At 39.2% G+C, this 18,819-nt stretch overlaps 1 protein-coding gene across 1 annotated transcript; it reads left to right on the top strand.

The window, feature by feature from the left end:
* The first annotated feature begins 7,330 nt into the window (after positions 1-7,330).
* Positions 7,331-16,667, top strand: LOC107813094 (uncharacterized). Its single transcript, XM_075229550.1, has 11 exons — positions 7,331-8,007; positions 9,815-10,079; positions 10,284-10,428; positions 10,578-11,274; positions 11,382-11,811; positions 11,892-12,073; positions 12,954-13,113; positions 13,833-14,060; positions 14,140-14,490; positions 15,697-15,798; positions 16,111-16,667. Exons 1-11 carry the CDS (start codon positions 7,481-7,483, stop codon positions 16,387-16,389), a joined length of 3,366 nt encoding a protein of 1,121 aa, XP_075085651.1. The 5' UTR covers positions 7,331-7,480; the 3' UTR covers positions 16,390-16,667.
* The last annotated feature ends 2,152 nt before the right edge of the window (positions 16,668-18,819 follow it).

Raw genomic sequence — 18,819 nt, 5'->3', positions numbered from 1 at the left:
GATTCGAACTCAAATTAATGCAGCCCGTAGGCTATTTGGTCGAGTGAGTGTTTGCTCGAACTCAAAATGAGAAATTGCCCGTAGGCTTATTTGGTCGAAACAGTTTTTGCTCGAACTTGAGATAAAAAATATATAGCCCGTAGGCTTAATGGTCGCATTATATCTTAATTCTTCACATGTTATTACACGCCTGGGTTCGGGCCAACTTATACGAGCATGGCTCGCTTCGATCATTTGGCTCTTTACAGTTTTCCTATCGGGACCCTGTTGCTGTGAAGTAACTCTCTTACGGGGCCTCGGATATTATCATAAGTGCTGCACGACCAGTGGTTGCCTCATTAAAAACCTTGCCGAAAAACCCATTTGGGATAAAATCCGGTCTTGAGGAAAAAAGAGTGCAACACGTGCTTTCTGATGAGAGATCTGTCCCCTGTTCGGACTTCTGTAGGGGTCAGTTTCGAGATGTAAACGAATATGGAAAGGTTGTACCTTAACAGTAGTACCGTTTCAGATGTGATACATTCCAGTTGCTTGATAACTGTTTGCCGTTTATAACGCCGATCCTGTACAATCCCTTTCCGATGTCCTCGAGTACCTAATATGGTCCTTCCCAATTCGGTCCTAGCTTCCCTTCATTTGGATTCCGGGTATTGATGGTAATTTTTCTTAACACTAAGTCCCCAAGCTTGAAATGGCAGAGCTTGGTTCTTCGGTTATAATACCTTTCGATTCGTTGCTTTTGGGCGGCCATTCGGACGAGGGCAGTTTCTCGCCTTTCGTCCGATAGTTCGAGGCTTGTGTACATAGCCTCGTTATTTGATTCTTCCATTGAGAATCAAAATCTAGCACTGGGTTCACCAACCTCGACTGGTATTAATGCTTCGGATCCATATACTAAAGAGAACGGGGTCGCCCCCGTACTGGATTTTGATGTTGTCCGATATGCCCAAAGGACTTTGGGCAGGATTTCTCTCCATCTCCCTTTAGCATCGTTCAACCTCTTCTTTAAGTTTTGAATGACAGTTTTATTTGTTGATTCGGCCTGCCCGTTCCCACTGGGGTGGTACGGCATCGACAATATCCTTTTTATCTTGTGGTCTTCGAGGAATCTTGTTACTTTGCCGCCAATGAATTGCTTTTCATTGTCACATACTATTTCGGCGGGTATCCCGAACCGGCATATGATATGATCCCAAATAAAGTCTATAACGTCTTTCTCTCTTATTTTCTCGAACGCTTGCGCTTCAATCCATTTAGAAAAATAGTCAGTCATAAACAAAATGAATTTAGCTTTACCTGGGGTCAATGGCAGAGGGCCGACGATATTCATTCCCCATTTCATGAAAGGCCACGGGAATAGGACCGAGTGGAGTTGTTCTCCGGGCTGGTGGATCATTAGCGCGAACCTTTGACATTTATCACATTTACGAACAAATTCCTTCGTATCTTTGCCCATATCGATCCAATAATACCCTGCTCTGATTATTTTTTGGACTAATGTGTCGGCTCCAGAGTGATTCCCACAAGTACCCTCATGCACTTCCCGTAGGACATAATCGACATCCCCCGGACCCAAGCATACCGCCAGTGGTCCGTTGAACGTTCTTCGGTACAATGTTCCATCTGAAGCTAGAGTGAATCGAGCAGCCTTGGTCCGTAGGGTTCTGGACTCTTTAGGGTCCAATGGGAGTTTTCCGTTTTTCAAATATTCGATATACTTGTTTCTCCAATCCCAAGTTAAGCTTGTAGAATTTATTTCGGCGTGTCCTTCTTCGACTACCGATCTCGAAAGTTGAACCACATTCCCCGAGCCCATATCATCTACCTCGACCGATGACCCCAAATTCGCCAGTGCGTCGGCCTCATTATTCTGTTCCCGTGGTACATGCCGTAAAGTCCATTGTTTGAAATGGCGCAAAGTGATAAGCAGTTTATCTAAATACCTCTGCATTCTACCTTCTCGAACTTCGAAAGTTTTGTTTACTTGACTCACCACCAGCAAGGAATCGCAGTTGGCTTCAATGATTTCTGCTCCCAAATTTCTAGCTAGCTCGAGAACTGCAATCACAGCTTCATACTCGGCCTCGTTGTTAGTCAATTTGATAGTTTTAATAGATTGTCTAATAATTCCACCCATGGGTGGTTTCAAAACTATGCCCAGCCGGACCCTTTTACGTTTGAAACCCCATCCGTAAAAAGGACCCATACCCCCGATAATGTACCTGATTTCAATAGTTCTTTTTTGGCTTCGGGTATGAGGGCTGGTGTAAAATCGGCCACGAAGTCTGCTAGGACTTGAGACTTGATGGCCGTACGGGGTCGATATTCGATATCGTACCCATTGATTTCGACAGCCCATTTGGCCAGCCGGCTTGATAACTCGGGTTTGTGCAAAATATTACGAAGCGGGTAAGTAGACAATACGCATATGGGATGACATTGGAAGTACGGCTTTAACTTCCTTGAGGCGCTTATTAGTGCAAGCGCCAACTTTTCTAGGAGCGGATATCTAGTTTCCGCCTCTCCTAAGGTTTGACTTGTATAATAAACTGGGAATTGCGTACCTTGCTCTTCTCGAACCAGGACACCGCTTATGGAGACTTCCGACACTGCTAGGTACAAACAAAGTTTCTTATCGGTTTTTGGAATGTGAAGCAGTGGTGCGCTTGACAGATATCGTTTTAGTCCTTCTAATGCTTGTTGGCACTCCGGGGTCCACGAAAAATCGTTCTTCTTTTTGAGTAGAGAAAAAAATTTATGACTTCGATCGGATGACCTCGATATGAATCGGCTTAGGGCGGCGATCCGACCCGTTAGTCTTTGCACGGCCTTTACACTATCTATGACGGTGATGTCTCAACAGCCTTGATTTTATCAGGGTTAATCTCTATTCCCCGATGTGATACCATGAAGCCGAGGAACTTGCCCGAACCGACACCGAAGACACATTTTTCGGGGTTGAGCTTCATTTTGTATTTCCTCAGAATCTCGAATGTTTCCTGCAAATGAATTAAATGGTCCTCTGCGCGCAAGGATTTGACTAACATGTCATCAATATAAACCTCCATTGATTTTTCTATTTGTTCTTCGAACATTTTATTCACTAGGCGTTGGTAAGTGGCCCCTGCGTTTTTTAGCCCAAAGGGCATCACATTATAACAATACGTCCCATATTTGGTGACAAACGAGGTTTTCTCCTGGTCCTCCGGGTTCATCTATATTTGATTATACCCGGAATAGGCGACGGGAAAAGTGAGGATCTCATGGCCGGCCGTGGCATCGATCATGCGATCGATGTTGGGCAATGGAAAAGAATCTTTGGGGCATGCTTTGTTCAAATCCTTATAGTCCACGCACATCCTAAGTTTGTCCCTTTTTTTAGGGACTATGACTACGTTGGCTAACCTTTTGGGGTATTTTACCTCCCGAATGGACCCTATTTTGAGAAGTTTGATTACCTCGTCCTTTACGAAGGCGTTCTTTCTATCAGACTGGGGTCTTCTTTTTTGCTTCACCGGTCTGAACCTATGGTCCAAACGTAGCTGATGCGTCGTTATGTCCAGCGGGATCCCTATTATATCTAAATGGGACTAGGCGAAACAATCTATGTTATTGATAAGAAATTGAACGAGTTTCTTCCTGAGTTCAGGGCTCAACCCCGTTCCTAATTATACCTTTTTCTCGGGCCGGCGCTCGATTAATACGACTTGTTCTAGCTCCTCATCGTTGATTTTGTGGCATCAGAGTCATCCGGAGTTACGAAAGATCGAGGGACCCTTTGGTCTTCATTCTCTTTGACTTTCTAGTTGTCAGGCTGGGTTGGAGTCACTGTCTGTGATTGCTATTTGGTGTCCCGTTCTCCTTCCGGGCCCGGTCCCTTTATCGGCGAAAGTGAGGACATTGGTTTGGCTTCATCGACGGCGAACATTTCTTTTACGGCTGGCTGCTCTCCGTATACCGTTTTGACATCTCCCGACGCCGAAAATTTGAGGACCTGGTGCAGGGTCGAAGGCACGGCTCTCATGTTGTGGATCCATGGCCTTTCAAAAAGGGCGTTATACCTCATATCGCCTTCGATCACATGAAACTTTGTTTCCTGGACAGTTCCGGCCATGTTTATTGGCAAGGCTATCTCCCCTTTGGTGGTTTCGCATGCCATATTGAACCCGTTTAGGACCAGAGTTGCAGGCACGATTCGATCATGCAGGCCGAGCTGCTCTACTACCTTCAATTGGATGATATTAGCCGAGCTACCTGGATCAATCAACACACGCTTAATCTTAGTTTTATTTACGAGTACGGATATTACCAGTGCGTCATTGTGAGGTTGGATGACCCCTTCTGCATCTTTATCACCAAAGGACAAAGTCCCCATGGGTGCGTACTCTTGAGTCCGAGATCGTTTTTCCCTCACCATCGATGTTTTAGTGCGCTTAAGCATCGGTCCCCGGGGGTATCAGTGCCGCCGATGATCATGTGGATAACGTGCTGTGGTTCTTCTTGCTCGTTCTGCTTGCTGACATCCCTACTTCTAAAATGGCTCTTTGCTCTATCACTCAGAAACTCCCGAAGGTGCCCTTTGTTAAATAGGCGAGTTATTTCCTCTCTTAGTTGCTTGCAATCTTCCGTTCTGTGGCCATGGGTTCCATGGTATTCACACGTTTGATTGGGATTTCTTCGCGCAGGATTGGTTTGCATTGGTCGGGGCCATTTAGTGTCTTCGATGCGTCCGATGGCCGATACGAGAGCGGATGCGCCAACGCTGAAGTTATACTCTGATAATCGAGGTACTTCTATAGGCTCGGCATATTTGTCGAAGCCGCTCTTACTTATAAGCCCCCGAGAATTTTGTCCCCGATCAATTCTTTGACTGTTCCGAACTGCGTTGCGTGTTGAACCATTATTTACTCGATCGGTGATGTATGGTCGATATCGGTCTCTGTTTGACCTTTGTTCTCTGTCGATCTGCTTTTGATTAATAACTGTCCTGTTCTGATGAACAGGTCCGTACGGGGTCCCCGACTGATCGTCCTCGACCCTAATTTTCGATTGATATCGGTTATGTACATCTGCCCAAGTTACCGCCGGGTACTCGATCAAATTTTGTTTCAGCCGATGTGATGCTGTCGAACTTAGCTCGTTCAATCCTTGGGTGAAAGCTTGTACGGCCCAGTCGTCGGTGACCGGGGGTAATTCCATGCGTTCCATTTGAAACCGGGATACGAATTCCCTCAGCATTTCTCCCTGCCTTTGCTTTACTTTGAAGAGGTCTGATTTTCTCGTTGCGACCTTTATGGCACCATCATGTGCTTTTATGAACGAATCTGCCAACATGGCAAAAGAATCGATGGAATTTGGTGGTAAATTGTGGTACCAAATCATAGCTCCTTTCGAGAGGGTCTCCCCGAACTTTTTCAATAGCATGGATTCAATCTCGTCATCTTCCAAATCGTTGCCTTTTATAGCACACGTGTAAGAGGTGACATGTTCGTTAGGATCGGTCGTACCGTTATATTTGGGAATTTCGGGCATACGGAACTTTTTGGGGATTGGCTTCGGTGCCGCACTCGATGCAAAAAGCTTTTGTATGAATTTTTTTGAATCAAGCCCTTTTATCATTGGCGGAGCTCCCGGGATTTGATCGACCCTGGAATTATACGTCTCCACCCTCTTGTCGTTGGCTTCGACTCGTTTCGTGAGTTCCTCGAGCAATTTAGTAATTCCGGGATTAGTCCCCGATTCCTGCTCGTTAGATTTTACTATGGCAGGCTCTGTTCTGGGGGTGACCTCTCGAAGTGGGTTGGAAACCGGCCTGCTTTGTGCGCGAGTTTGGCTCTGTAGCTGAACTATTGCTAATTGTTGGGCTTGTAATATCTCGAAGATCATGCGTAAGCTGGCCCCGATCTCCTTCGGGTTTTGGGTGTCTTGGGCTACGGATCGAGCACCGCCCTGAATGCTTCTTTCCGGTTCGGAACGCTAGTTTGCTTCCAAAGCAATTTGTGAATTAACATCTAGTGGTATTCCAGCTCGAATCTCAGGTAGTGCCAAGTTGTTGGTTTCATCTTGAAGACCAACTTCGTAATCGGTCGGCGAAGCCATTTGGTCAATGGCTATTCGTAGCCGAACCTGAATTGAAGGTTGTTTTCGAAAATAAGTGATAACTATTATCCTCGGCCCCACGGTGGGCGCCAAACTGTTTACCCGAAAAAAGGGATAGAGTTGAATTTATACGTTGTTCCGAAGATACGTGGTACAACTTAATACAGAATGCTAGGATAAATAAAAGTATGAATATAGATTGGAGAAAACGTAATCTAGGCCAATCAATTATGAACAGTGAAATTTAGGATTTAACAAAAATAGAATCAATCTAAGAAACTAGAAAGATCACTCTTGCTTGTAGAGGGGATAATACAATTTGTGATAGTGTAAGTCCTCCAATAGATCCTTACAAGAATGATAAACAAGTACTTTTATAGTGAAGGGGTTTGGCTCCAAGTATAATAAAATAAACATTCAGTGGGAAACCCATGATAAATCAGCTTTTCCATAATTTCTGCCAAGATTCCCTCTAGTGGGATTACAACGGCTTTTGTCTGCGAACCCGATCTTGCTTAGAACCCTCGATTTTGGTTCGAGCTTGATTTCGGCTCGGACTTGTGAACTTGACTCGAGCTCGATCTCGGTTCGAGTCCTCGAACGGATTCCTGGTCGATGTAGGTTGGTTTTTGGATTATCTGCACGATAGATCTACCCGCGCCATGGTTCGATTCTTGTTCGAGTTTGATTATGATATCGATCTCAACACGGACCGGCCTTCCCAGGCTCTAGATTAGTTCGTGCCCCCCTTCGGGATCTTACTTCGATACATCACCCTTCGAACCGTACCGGGCATGCCAAATCCATTTCGATCGTATACAATAACTTTGTTCATATGCATGTAAAAGTATTATTAACCTTATTGGTTGTCGTAAATATTCAAAACATACTATAAAAGAATCATACATAAAAAATAGGGATAATTTCGGAAAACTTGAATTTTTTTTTTTGTTGCGACAATTTGAAAAACTTGTTTTAATTTTTTGTTTAGTTGCGAAAAGTTTGAAATGGAAAACCTATCTTTCCTTATAATTGGTTGAAAAATAGTTTTTGCAAAAAGAAAATTAAATTTTTTATTTGAAGCTTCTCTTTATAATGTTGAAGCAAACTTCTATTAGATCTATTTGCCTTACCCGTAATTTCTACCGGGGGTCCAAACGGTCAATTTTTGAATTAGCAGTCAAACCAACTTTAAATAATTTAGAACACTTCTTTAGTCCCTTTTCTTCCTCACAAGATTCTAGGGTTTCTCTTTCTCCACCGACGGGACCGTCCCTCTCTTCCTCTCTACACACAGTTCTTCTCTATTTTTTTTTACCGGCGGTTCTTGTTTTCTGATTAATTTCCTTTCTTATACAAAGCTACATTCTTTTATACTCATATGGGTGAAAAAGATTCAGAAGGCACTGAAAGTGCCACAACATCGGAGGATGTTGAAAATTCTGATAAAGGCGAAAAATTGAAGGGTTTAGCGGACAATTCAAGCAAAAAGATATGTGGTTTTGATTCAAGTTTTGATATTTCTGGGAAAATTTTGGATTTTCCATTATTGGAAGGTGTTGAAGAGGGTGGTGGTGGGGAGGTTGAGGGTTTGTACATGTACAAGAATGTATTTAATTTGATTCCTAAGTCAATTGGTGCACTTGGGAAAGTTAAGATACTTAAATTCTTTGGGAATGAGGTTAATTTGTTCCCAATTGGAGAGTTGAGGAACTTAGTTGAATTGGAGAGCTTGCAAGTGAAGGTGTCATTGCCTGGGATGAGTGGATTGGATTTGAATAAGCTGAAGTGTTTGAAAGAATTGGAGCTTTGTAAAGTTCCTTCTAGACCTTCAGCTTTCCCTCTTTTAAGAGATATTACTGGTCTTAAACGTCTTACTAAGCTCTCTGTCTGTCATTTTTCTATCAGGTTAGAGATTTTTTTTTACTATTCTATTAGGATTTTAAGTCATACACACTGACAATGTGAATATTATTAACGCCTATCTATGCAGATTGGCAATTGCCTGTAGTTGTCTTTTAATTGACCTGATAATGTAAAAATCTTAAAACTGTCAATGTATAAACATTATATCCATTCTATGATGTTTTTATGTGAGCACAAAGGCCATATGCTTTTGGTATTAATGTGAGTTGGTTAGGTTGCATCTACACCTTTTCATTATCTTTCAGTCCTTAAAGAAAATTGAATTTACTAGACCAAGGTAATTGCTAAAGCTAGAGTTTTCACGAGTGCTAGACATCTTGCTAGTATAAGCAGGATAAGTGACCACCCAAATTTCCATTAATACAAGGACAGGTAGGTAGGTGGAGGACAGGATATTGGATTGTGTCCGTCTTCTCTGAGGGAAATATAGGGAAAAAAGAAATTGCCGGAGAAGTGGTTTTGCTTTCATTCCGGAAACCAATTTTCCCGAAAGTTGGAACTTGTTTTGTACACTTAGATAACCTAGTTTTTATGCATGATTCATAAAAGAAAATGGATTGATTTCTCAACAAATTTTAGCATGCCGTTATACAGCTGGAGAAATAAGAGAAAATAATGATTTGTTTTTTCTGTGTTGCTGCTGCATAGGTACTTCAACCGATTGAAGTTGTTTAATCAGGAGTAAGAACACTCATAAAATTTTTAAGTTGGTTGGAAGGAGTTTAACACTTTTTAAAGGGTATTAGTTTCTACTCTAGGGCCATATAAGATTGCACGGGATACTAGGATTAGGCATTAGCATAACTAACCCTTGTTGAAGGGTGAGTTTTGTAAATCCTACCATCCACATAAAGAGTTTTATCTATTTATTTGTGTTTTCTTTAATTTTTTATTTTTGGGATTTCTTATCCTATAGTGCATCTTAGATAGGTTAAAATTATCTTATTTATTCTACCTTACATAATCTGACAGCTGAAGAGGTTGGCACAAATCCATTGGGAAAGTATTTTGATCCCTGTAGACACGAGTGTATTTTTGACTAGAAGGTGTATGTGAAAAACCCATATATGAGTACAACACAGAATTTTAAAGTTATAGTGGTTAAAAACAAAAGAACTCATAGGGCTCCAATAGAACAAACAGAGAAGGGAAGTATGTGAAGTGAATTCGTATGCTATGGAGTATGGCAACATAGAGCACACTGCCTATCCATGTACTTCACGCTTCAAAAGTGCAAGTCTGTTGCTGTCACGTCTTTCCATCACAGTAGCATGTACCGTAGATAGTAGCAGTAAAATGAACTTTTGCTGAAGTCCATGTAATTTTGCAGTTGTATGTAATTGCTTAATATTGGTAGCGTTGGAAATTATTCTTCTTTGGATCAGGAGGGAGGATTTGACTTGGAAATAGGTGTTAGGATTTGTATTTTATAGACATTCTTTTAAAAGAAGGATTTGTAATTTATAGTCTTCCTTTATTTAGTGCAGTTATGCCACAGCCTTGAGATAACAAGACATGTCTATGTTGTTCAACATTTGATACATTTTGTTAAATGGGGTCTGATATCTTAAGATTTCTTTTTCATCCAAACAAATGGAATCACATTTAATGTCTAAAAGACTAAATTTTCATTCTGCTGACACTTTTGACAAGCAGGGGCTACTTTTGATTGCTAGAGGTTGAAAGTTGTGAACGATAAACTAGTAAATTCAGTTACATATTTAATACATTCACTCATTTTCATCTTTGTACTCCATGATAATGCAATTGTTCCTTGCTGTTCATGCAGATACCTGCCTCCAGAAATTGGCTGTCTCAGTAATTTGGAGTACCTAGATCTTTCATTCAATAAGATGAGGAATTTACCTGTTGAGATAACTCATCTGAACTCATTACTGTCACTGAAAGTTGCTAATAATAAATTGATTGAAGTACCTCCGGGGCTGTCTTCTCTGCAAAGATTAGAGAATTTGGACTTTTCTAACAATAGATTGACGTCGTTGGAGAATCTTGATCTCCTTTCAATGTATAATCTGCAGAGACTCAATCTTCAGGTATGTGTTACTGAAAATACAGTTTCTTTTCGGACATTTCTTATAGGCTTCTTCTCTAGTTTCTTTTCCCTTTTTGCTGACAAATTTCGTGCATTTCTCTGGAAAAAGGACTGATATGTATTTGTCTCAATTGTCTAGTCAAGTAACTTGGTGTATAATAATTACCTTATTCTGACCCATTTATCTTTGTTGAATTCCCTGAAGCACAATAAGCTTTTTAGGTGTTGTTCTATTCCTACATGGGTATGCTGCAATTTGGAGGGGAATTGCATAGATTTGTCCAGTTCATCGTCTGAAATGGATGTGCTTGAAGATTATGATCAGGAAACCTCTGAGAATTCGCAAAATGGTGAACTCTCATCTCCCTCTCCTTATTTCTGATGCTCTTTCTGCACATTCTGATTCCTTGGTATCTTGTATATTGCCCTTCGAAGAGTTCTTGTTCGGAAGGGACTGACCTTGGAGAAGTCTGATATGTGTAAATTATTTATCTTGTAGGAGCTTCTATCACATCGTCGGGTCATTTATGTGGCTCATCACCCATTCATCGATGTTTTCGGCCTCGAAAATCCAAGAGATGGAAGCGACAGCATTATTTGCAACAGAGAGCTCGTCAAGAACGACTAAATAACAGCAGAAAATGCGTCGCCTGCAAACATTCTGTGCTAGTTGATGAATCTCTGGTGGAAGGCCCGTCAAACATAGTGGATGACGATGCTGATGATAAAGAACTCTTGACTGAAGAGGCTGAGTGCAAAGACTCTGTAGCTAATGTTGTTGATGAAGATAGCAGAAAGGAGGAGCATTATGTTGACAGATGTTCATGTGTTCCTGACTCCATTGGGACAAGCATAGATAGTCATAGTAGCTGTAAAAAATGTGATGCTTCAGTAGGTTCTCTTTCTCATGCTGCTGATGTTGTCGAGGAAAGCTCGTCTCCCGAGGTGTCTAATATTCCTCCAAAATCGAAAAGGCACCTCGATGGGGTCATTGATAATCCAAAACCATGCAAAACCCGCAGACCAACAGATGATTCAGATTTATCCTGCAAATACAGCATGATATCTTTCTGCGGTATTAATGATTATTTACCGGATGGCTTTTATGATGCCGGACGAGATCGGCCATTTATGTCGCTTAGGAGTTATGAGCAGAATTTGCATCTTGATTCGCGGGAAGTCATTTTAGTTGACAGGTAAGCTCCCATATCTGCATGCCATTAACAGTCATGGCGTTTGACTGCTAAGTATAATGAATGCTTTGCCTTTCTAGTCATTTGGATTTCTTATTTAATTTGTTCAGGCAAAGAGATGAAATGCTGGATGCCATTGCTCTACGTGCTCAAGCACTGATCCTTCATTTTAAGCAGATAAATGGTTTGTTCAGAGATAGAGAACATGTTGCTATAGACAACTTGCAAATTGCATCATTGCTTGCACTTTTAGTGTCGGATCATTTTGGTGGAAGCGATAGAAGTACTATTGTTCAGAGGGCAAGGAAAACAGTATCTGGGTCGAACTACAGCAAGCCTTTTGTCTGCACATGCCCTACCGGAAATGATGACACTACCAGCATAGTCACAAAAGACAGTCCTAGCGGCTTAGGAGATATACTTTTCCTTGATCTTTGTGAGAAAGCACTTCGCTCCATAAAATCAAGGCAAAATTCTATTGTTGTTCCTATTGGTAGTTTGCAGTTTGGTATATGTAGGCATAGGGCCTTGCTTATGAAGGTATTCTGTCATCAGATATGTTTCTATTTCTGAATGTAGTTAGCTATTATGAACTGATGAATTTCATTTGTCTTCTCCAGTACCTGTGTGACCGAATAGAACCTCATATATCTTGTGAGCTTGTTAGGGGTTATTTGGATTTTTCGCCACATGCATGGAACGTGATTGTGGTAAAGAGGGGTGAATTATGGGTTCGAATGATAGTGGATGCGTGCCGTCCCCTTGATATCAGAGAAGAGACAGATCCGGAATATTTTTGCAGGTCAATGATTTTCCAATACTTTCTTCATGACTTATTTCCTGGTGCTACACGCATTTACATGACTACATCTGTATTAGGATCTTGCATTGGCGATGTAGACAGTATGGTTATTGGTTATTTTGGAGTGAAAATAGCCATTTTCTTGAGTAGTTTCTGTTACCAAAACTCTAGTTGCCCTAGGTTCTAAAAGTTAATAGCAAGCACATTCTCTCCCTGTATTTCCCCCTGCTGTATTCTGTGGTGAATAATTTACTTTGTATAGAGCAAATTTGTAATTGCTGTGTAATAGTAGGTTGACCCTGGTGATTGTTGACATCATTCCTTTTCTATTCATTCTGCTGTTCTATGGAGTCTACTTTGGCAAAATATCAATCTCGGGTTCCTACAATTTTTAACTCGTCTGATAGAAAATGGATTCTGTGTACAAGAACGGGTCTTGGGCTGTGGTCAGTTGGGAACTATATCTCATCATTTAAGACTTATTCCCCCCAAAAACTCACCATTTAAAAGTTTTTTGGCGATAGTCATTGATATCCAATTTAGCCCTTTGAATTATTTTAGCTACTGATTATATTAGTTTCATTATTCATAATCATTGTTTGGCTTACTGGAAAATTAATTTTAGTTCTGACAACTAACTGCTGCTACAAAAGAATTACGTAATTTGTTTATGAAATTATTGAATATCACTTAATTTTCCTGATCAGAAGTTATTTTGATCACCCAAACAGATCAAAGTTTCATGAACAAATGTTTTCGGTTTTTCTGGCTTTGATGGTCTCATATGCAAATGTATCCTGTGCAGAAACCGTTGGTAAAGGATGATTATGATAGATTGCTGATATATCTCTTAGATCACTGAGCTTGCTGTTTTTTTCAGGTATGTGCCATTGAGCCGGATAAATGTTCCTGTTGTGCCAGATGGTATTCCTGGTCAAGTTAGTTCTTATCCTTCTCTATCCGGTTCTGATGAAATCGATAAAGCTCCTTCCTCAACCCTCGTCCAGTGTAAATTCGGATCGCTTGAGACTGTGGCAAAGGTGTGTTTCCTGACTGCTTTTAAACGTTTCTGTTTATTATTATGAATATGAAACATCCCTAAGTTCTTATTCCGAGTTCCAAGTTCAAACTGTATCATATCTGTCATATGCTGAGTAGTATTTTCCTTTTGTTGTACTTAGTTTATTTCTCCACTTAACTTGGAACTTCTTTTGTCTGAAAGTCAAGTCATTGTTGCTTAAATAAAGCACTATAACTATTCTATTCTTTGAGGGGTGAATTCTAGCATGTAAATGTATTGACCCTCCTGAAAAATAAAGAGCAAACTAGAAAATGATTTTTCTGGCTTCATTGTACTTTCCATTGTCAACTGTAATTTACTAGTGTACCTGGTTTTATGCTTCTGATCTGGTTTGGATTTATATAAGAAGAAGAAAAGCAAGTTTTGTTTTTGAGTTTATTCTGTTGTTTTGCTTGAATCCACTATTTTGCAGGCTTATTCTTTTCATTTTGCATATTTTGCATTTATGTGCTCTGTGATCATAAAACTTGGTTTGTGACACTTGTTATATCAATAGCTGTGGGAATTTAACTCGGGTAACATCTTTTTTGACGAGACATAGTTGAACATTTTTATCCATTCTTTTCTATTAATATATTTTTTTTTTGAGCAGAAAGTATACGAAGGATTCATATAATCGGTCCTGACTAATTTAGGGTTGAGGTTTAGTTGATTGATCAAACATTTTTGCTGCTGCAGGTGCGGACTTTAGAGGTATCCAGGTCCTCCGCGGATGAGATTAAGAATTTTGAGTTTAAATGCATTGGAGAAGTTAGGGTGTTGGGTGTCTTAAACAGTTCATGCATTGTCAAATATTATGGTCATCAAATATCTTCAAGATGGGCTCCTTCATCAGATAGCAGTTCAGAATGCCGTACTTTGCAGTCTGCTATTTTCATGGAGCACATAAAAGGGGGTTCACTAAAGGTATATGTTCTCCTTAAATTCTTTTCACACCTGACTCTCTTTATTCTGCTCATTTTGCTTTCTCGTCTTTAACTTACAGAAATATGTTGATAAGCTATCTAATGCTGGTGAGAAGCGTCTTCCAGTGGAGCTGTCGGTATTTATTGCTCGAGATGTGGCAAGTGCATTGACAGAGCTGCATTCTAGGCATATCATACATCGTGATATAAAAAGTGAAAACATCCTAATAGATGTGGATAAGAAGAGAGCTGACGGTACCCCTACAGTAAAGCTATGTGACTTTGATATGGCAATTCCCCTTCGTTCTTACTTACATACTTGCTGCATTGCCCATGCTGGAATTCCTCCACCAGATGTTTGTGTTGGTACACCGCGTTGGATGGCTCCTGAGGTGTTTCAGGCTATGAATAAGTGCAACATCTATGGTTTGGTAAGTTTCTCGTGCAGTGCTTTTGCACCTCAGATAACAAGAATTTAATACACCTTTCCTGGCATCTCTTGTTTCTTGTTTCATGACTTCTGCATGCTTTCCTTTCTTTTCTCTTTATCTTGATATAAAATTAATTTGCAAATGCAATTGGCACTTTTTTTTTACTCTTTCCCTTCTTTTGTTTGGGCTAATCTTCTTTGTCAAATTCTTGAGATAGATTCTAGTCTTTCCTTTCTCCAAAGCTACCTACTTTGTCTTGGGAATGACACCTTGCAATCACCATCCTTGAATTTAGAATCCTAATCTTTGAATTCTCTAGTACCGACGACCAACTTTCTGCCACTTTGTGCACCGATTTGCTAAAAGATGACTAATTGTTTTTCTTGTTTTACTGATTTCCACCCTTGGTTGAAACCATTCAACACCGCCAAGAACCTATCACCTCTAAAAGGATATGCATTTGTCTGCTAAGAACTGATATATCACTCATTCCTCTATCAAAATTCAGCTCTTTGACCTCCGTCTTCTAAGCATTTAATTTCTGTGCTCAATCTCATGCTTCCTTGAGAAATTAACATATCTTTTTTTAAAGCAAAAGAGGACGTATTCTGTCTGCTCTCTTGTTGCACTGCTAAGATTGAAGAGTAATGATTATGTATTCATCAACACATTCAAATTTCCCCCTGAATTTCTTGGTTTCCTTGACTCATCTAGCCACTTTTTGATACTTCAATTTAATTTGGAGATGGAGGATAGTTTTGTTTGTTTTTTGAGATATTATAGCATCAGAGCATCTCAGAAGATGTATCCTATGCCAAAAGAGGAGAGAGATTCTGAGGGTTGGATATTTTCTCTTCTCTTGCTCTTGAAATTGTTAAGGTCATCAAGTCTGGATTAGACGGGTTACTTGGAAAATAAAAAGGTTCTTCTAGCTTTGACTTCACTTTTCTGTTTTCCGTAGGTATTGTTGGATAGTTATGAGGCCCTAGGATACCCAAAATTTTGGTGCTTGGCCAAACAATATCAGCAGAGAGCGGGTGAAAAATAATTTTACACGCCCCCCCCCCCCCCCCCAAAAAAAAAAAATAAAAAATCAATAGATGGGTGAAGTAAGAATTTCGGTTGGCATGTTTAACTGCAGATCTAGCTTTAAATATCTTCAAAGTCTTCCGAACTAGGTTTTTACTTGTCTTGCTTTTGATGTAGGGTGTTGATATTTGGTCCTTTGGGTGCGTCCTCCTGGAGTTGTTGACGCTGCAACTTCCTTACTCAGAGTTATCTGAATTAGATATCCACAATTCTCTTCAGGTATTGCCTTGATCTCTAACCTTTAATTTAGTAATGTTCTAAATAGCATGATGAGTACCTAATCTGCTGCAAGTACCATTTTATGATGATTCCCCTCGCAATTTTTTATTACTGCCTGCCTTGTTTGCTAAAACTCAATGCTTACGGTTCTAGTGCCTCCCCGGTCATTGGATATTTCATGCGTGTCATAGTTTCCTTTTGCTATTGCTTTCTATCATGAGAACTGCCTGCATAAGATCTTTTGCATATTTATAGTGGTTTGTTGGAATTGCTTAAAATGGTATGAAAACAAATGTAACTTGACGCACACAGGTGGGTAATCGGCCACAACTACCTGAAGAACTAGAGGTAATGGCCACATCATCCAAAGCAGAGCTGGAGGATCTAGCAAAGACTTGTTCTGGCTCTGACCTAGACAAGCAGCAATCTGAATCTCATATCCTGAGATTTCTCGTTTCTATTTACCGTTGGTGTACCGAGAAGGATCCAGACGACCGTCCCACAGCAGAGAACCTCTACAATGTCTTGCTTACCTGTGCTAACTCTCTCCCTCTACAGAGTCAAGAAGAAGGATCAAAGTCCATCAGATGAAATTGATCTTCCCCAAAATTTTTGTAGCCTTAGGATGTTGTATACTAGCATTAGATTATTTGGAGTTAGGACCCGTTGAGCAATGTAACATGTTCCTTAGCCTCGCTTCAATTAGAGTACCTCACGGTCTTATTCGAGACACTATGATACTTTTCTATCATTTTCCTATTCCTTTTCCAGCTTGTAGTTCTATATACTTGTTGCCATCTAATGTATTCCTTTTCCCAGTTGATAATTATGATATTATTCCAGTTTATACTTCTTGAACAGCATCAAAATGGATGTGTATTTAACTTTGCTTACAAAATGGTGTACTATTCATAAAGCTGATTCGCATGTAGCGCTCTCTGTTGTACCATTGACTCTTTCTATTCATGTGGAATATTTTTTGACTGTTGAAGTTTCTGATTTAGTTAACTGTCTTTCTTGTTTTCTTTGAGGCCTATGCTTCTGTCCTTTTAACCAAAAGATGTCAGATAAACAAGGGTTATAAATCTTTCTTATGATTTTGTCTAATCCTTCTGAATATAGTGACCAAGTCCAAGAGGTAAATATACAAATCGTAGTATAATGAATTTGAATCCTAGAAAACCGGGGTTACCGTCTGATTGGGTTTTCCCAAAGATTTTCTGAAATTAAGGTTTTCTCTGCTAAATTATCTGGTTTTGTAAGGAGTAAATTAATTTTTGATTTGAGAATTAGAGTTTTATATTTTCTGGATCTTGAAAATTTTTCCCTTCATATTTCTTTTGTAAATTCAGGCCAGCCTAAACATTTTTGAGAATGTGGGAACAAAGGAAGAGTTCCACCATTTGTGATGTTGAAGCCCAATATTCATTTCACAAAAAAAAAAAAAGAAGCCCAATAGTTATTTCCACCATTTCCCTTTAGGGATTTTTACCTATATGTACTATATTAAAAAATTATTTACCTTTACTATTTAGGTTTTAACTTAATTACAAGTTGATATATAATTTTTCAATTATATACAAATTAGTATTAATGAGTATCCCTTTATATTAAAAATTGAATAGGGAATCCCTCTTCGCTCTCTCCATTCGATCTCTCTCTCTCTCCCATTCTCTATCAGTATTCTTATATTAATATCTTCATGTGGATTAACCAAAGAAATGATACTAATGTTAAGTGAAAAAAGGAGAGAAGATTAGTACCTGGCAAAGTTCTTGCTTCAGATACTATGAAAACAAGGAAGTAAATAAGAAAGAAAGCTCTGATGAAGAGAATCATTTTAGTTATAGGTCTTTTAGCTTTTTGGAACCAATAAACAAAATAGTATTAATTAGAAGCGAGTAGATTGAATTGAAAACTATGTTAATTCATTAAAAACTCCATTAACAGCCATTAAAAAATTTCGAAGCTTTGAATTCGAAAATTGAATTTTAAGAAATTATTTTTTGTTTGGATTGGGTGTTATTGCAAATGATTGGGAATATCCGTTGAAGTTTATATCTCAATTTTGAAACAATCTGGTAAGATTCGAGGTAGTTTTGGTTGAAATTTCATATTGAAACTCGAAAAAGAAGACACAAACAAATTATATATATTTTGTATGTCGAGTGTAGAAACGGTATAGAAAATATTTATAACTTACATAATTGTATATAAGTTGTATGTGAATTTTAATTTTTGATCGGATTCTGTACAAAAAAGGTGTATTTAAGTTGTAGATAAATTGTAGAGTTAAACCGAATTTGTATATATTTTGTAAAAAACTTTTGTTACTTCCTTTAAATATGAAAACTTAGACAAAACCGGATAAATAAGTTTAAAATCTCGTATATATACGAAAAAGTCCCTTGCCTTCGACAAGTGTGTGGCTCGCGCTTCATATAGCATTGTATACATATTTTCTTTCTCATAAATACCCCTAACAACATACCATAAACATATGAAGAAACATGGTTTTTCCGTCCTTCACAGTTTCACTCGTCCATTTCTCGTCTTCCCCTTTCAACCGAGCACATACCAGAATTTCTTCAGATAAAGGATATCAAATCTTGCTTCCCAATCTTAAATTTTTAGCTCCTCCTTCCCAGGAAATTCCATTAGCATTAATCCAAAAAAATAAACTTATAATACTTAACTCCTCCTCCCTCACAAGAAGCTCTAAACATTAAACTCAAAACACGCTCCTCCTTCGCAAGAGGCTTCTCTCTCATTGTTTGATTAACACCTATCATTTTGAAACTTGCAAATTTTTATATTATAATGCAAATATATCTTTTGAATATTTTTATATTATTTTTAAAAATTTATTTTCATTAATACGAAAGGCACGCGCAATGCACGTACACTAATACTAATTATATTAAAAGCACGAAGGGCCCTTAGCAAAATCGCCTTTTTTACCCTTTAAACCATAGAGTTCACGTTGGATAATATAGTAATTTAAGTATTTCATTAATATTT

The sequence above is a fragment of the Nicotiana tabacum genome, chromosome 14, assembly GCF_000715075.1.
Source record: "Nicotiana tabacum cultivar K326 chromosome 14, ASM71507v2, whole genome shotgun sequence".
In the NCBI taxonomy this organism is placed as follows: Eukaryota; Viridiplantae; Streptophyta; class Magnoliopsida; order Solanales; family Solanaceae; genus Nicotiana; species Nicotiana tabacum.
Note: the sequence above shows the minus strand (reverse complement) of the source record. Positions and strands in the feature narration are given on the sequence as shown.

Coding starts and splice junctions, on each gene's coding strand:
- LOC107813094 (XM_075229550.1), top strand. CDS start 7,481: ATGGGTGAAAAAGATTCAGAAGGCACTGAAAGTGCCACAACATCGGAG. Junction 13,114..13,832: donor CGCTTGAGACTGTGGCAAAG/GTGTGTTTCCTG, acceptor TTGCTGCTGCAG/GTGCGGACTTTAGAGGTATC. Junction 15,799..16,110: donor ATATCCACAATTCTCTTCAG/GTATTGCCTTGA, acceptor TGACGCACACAG/GTGGGTAATCGGCCACAACT.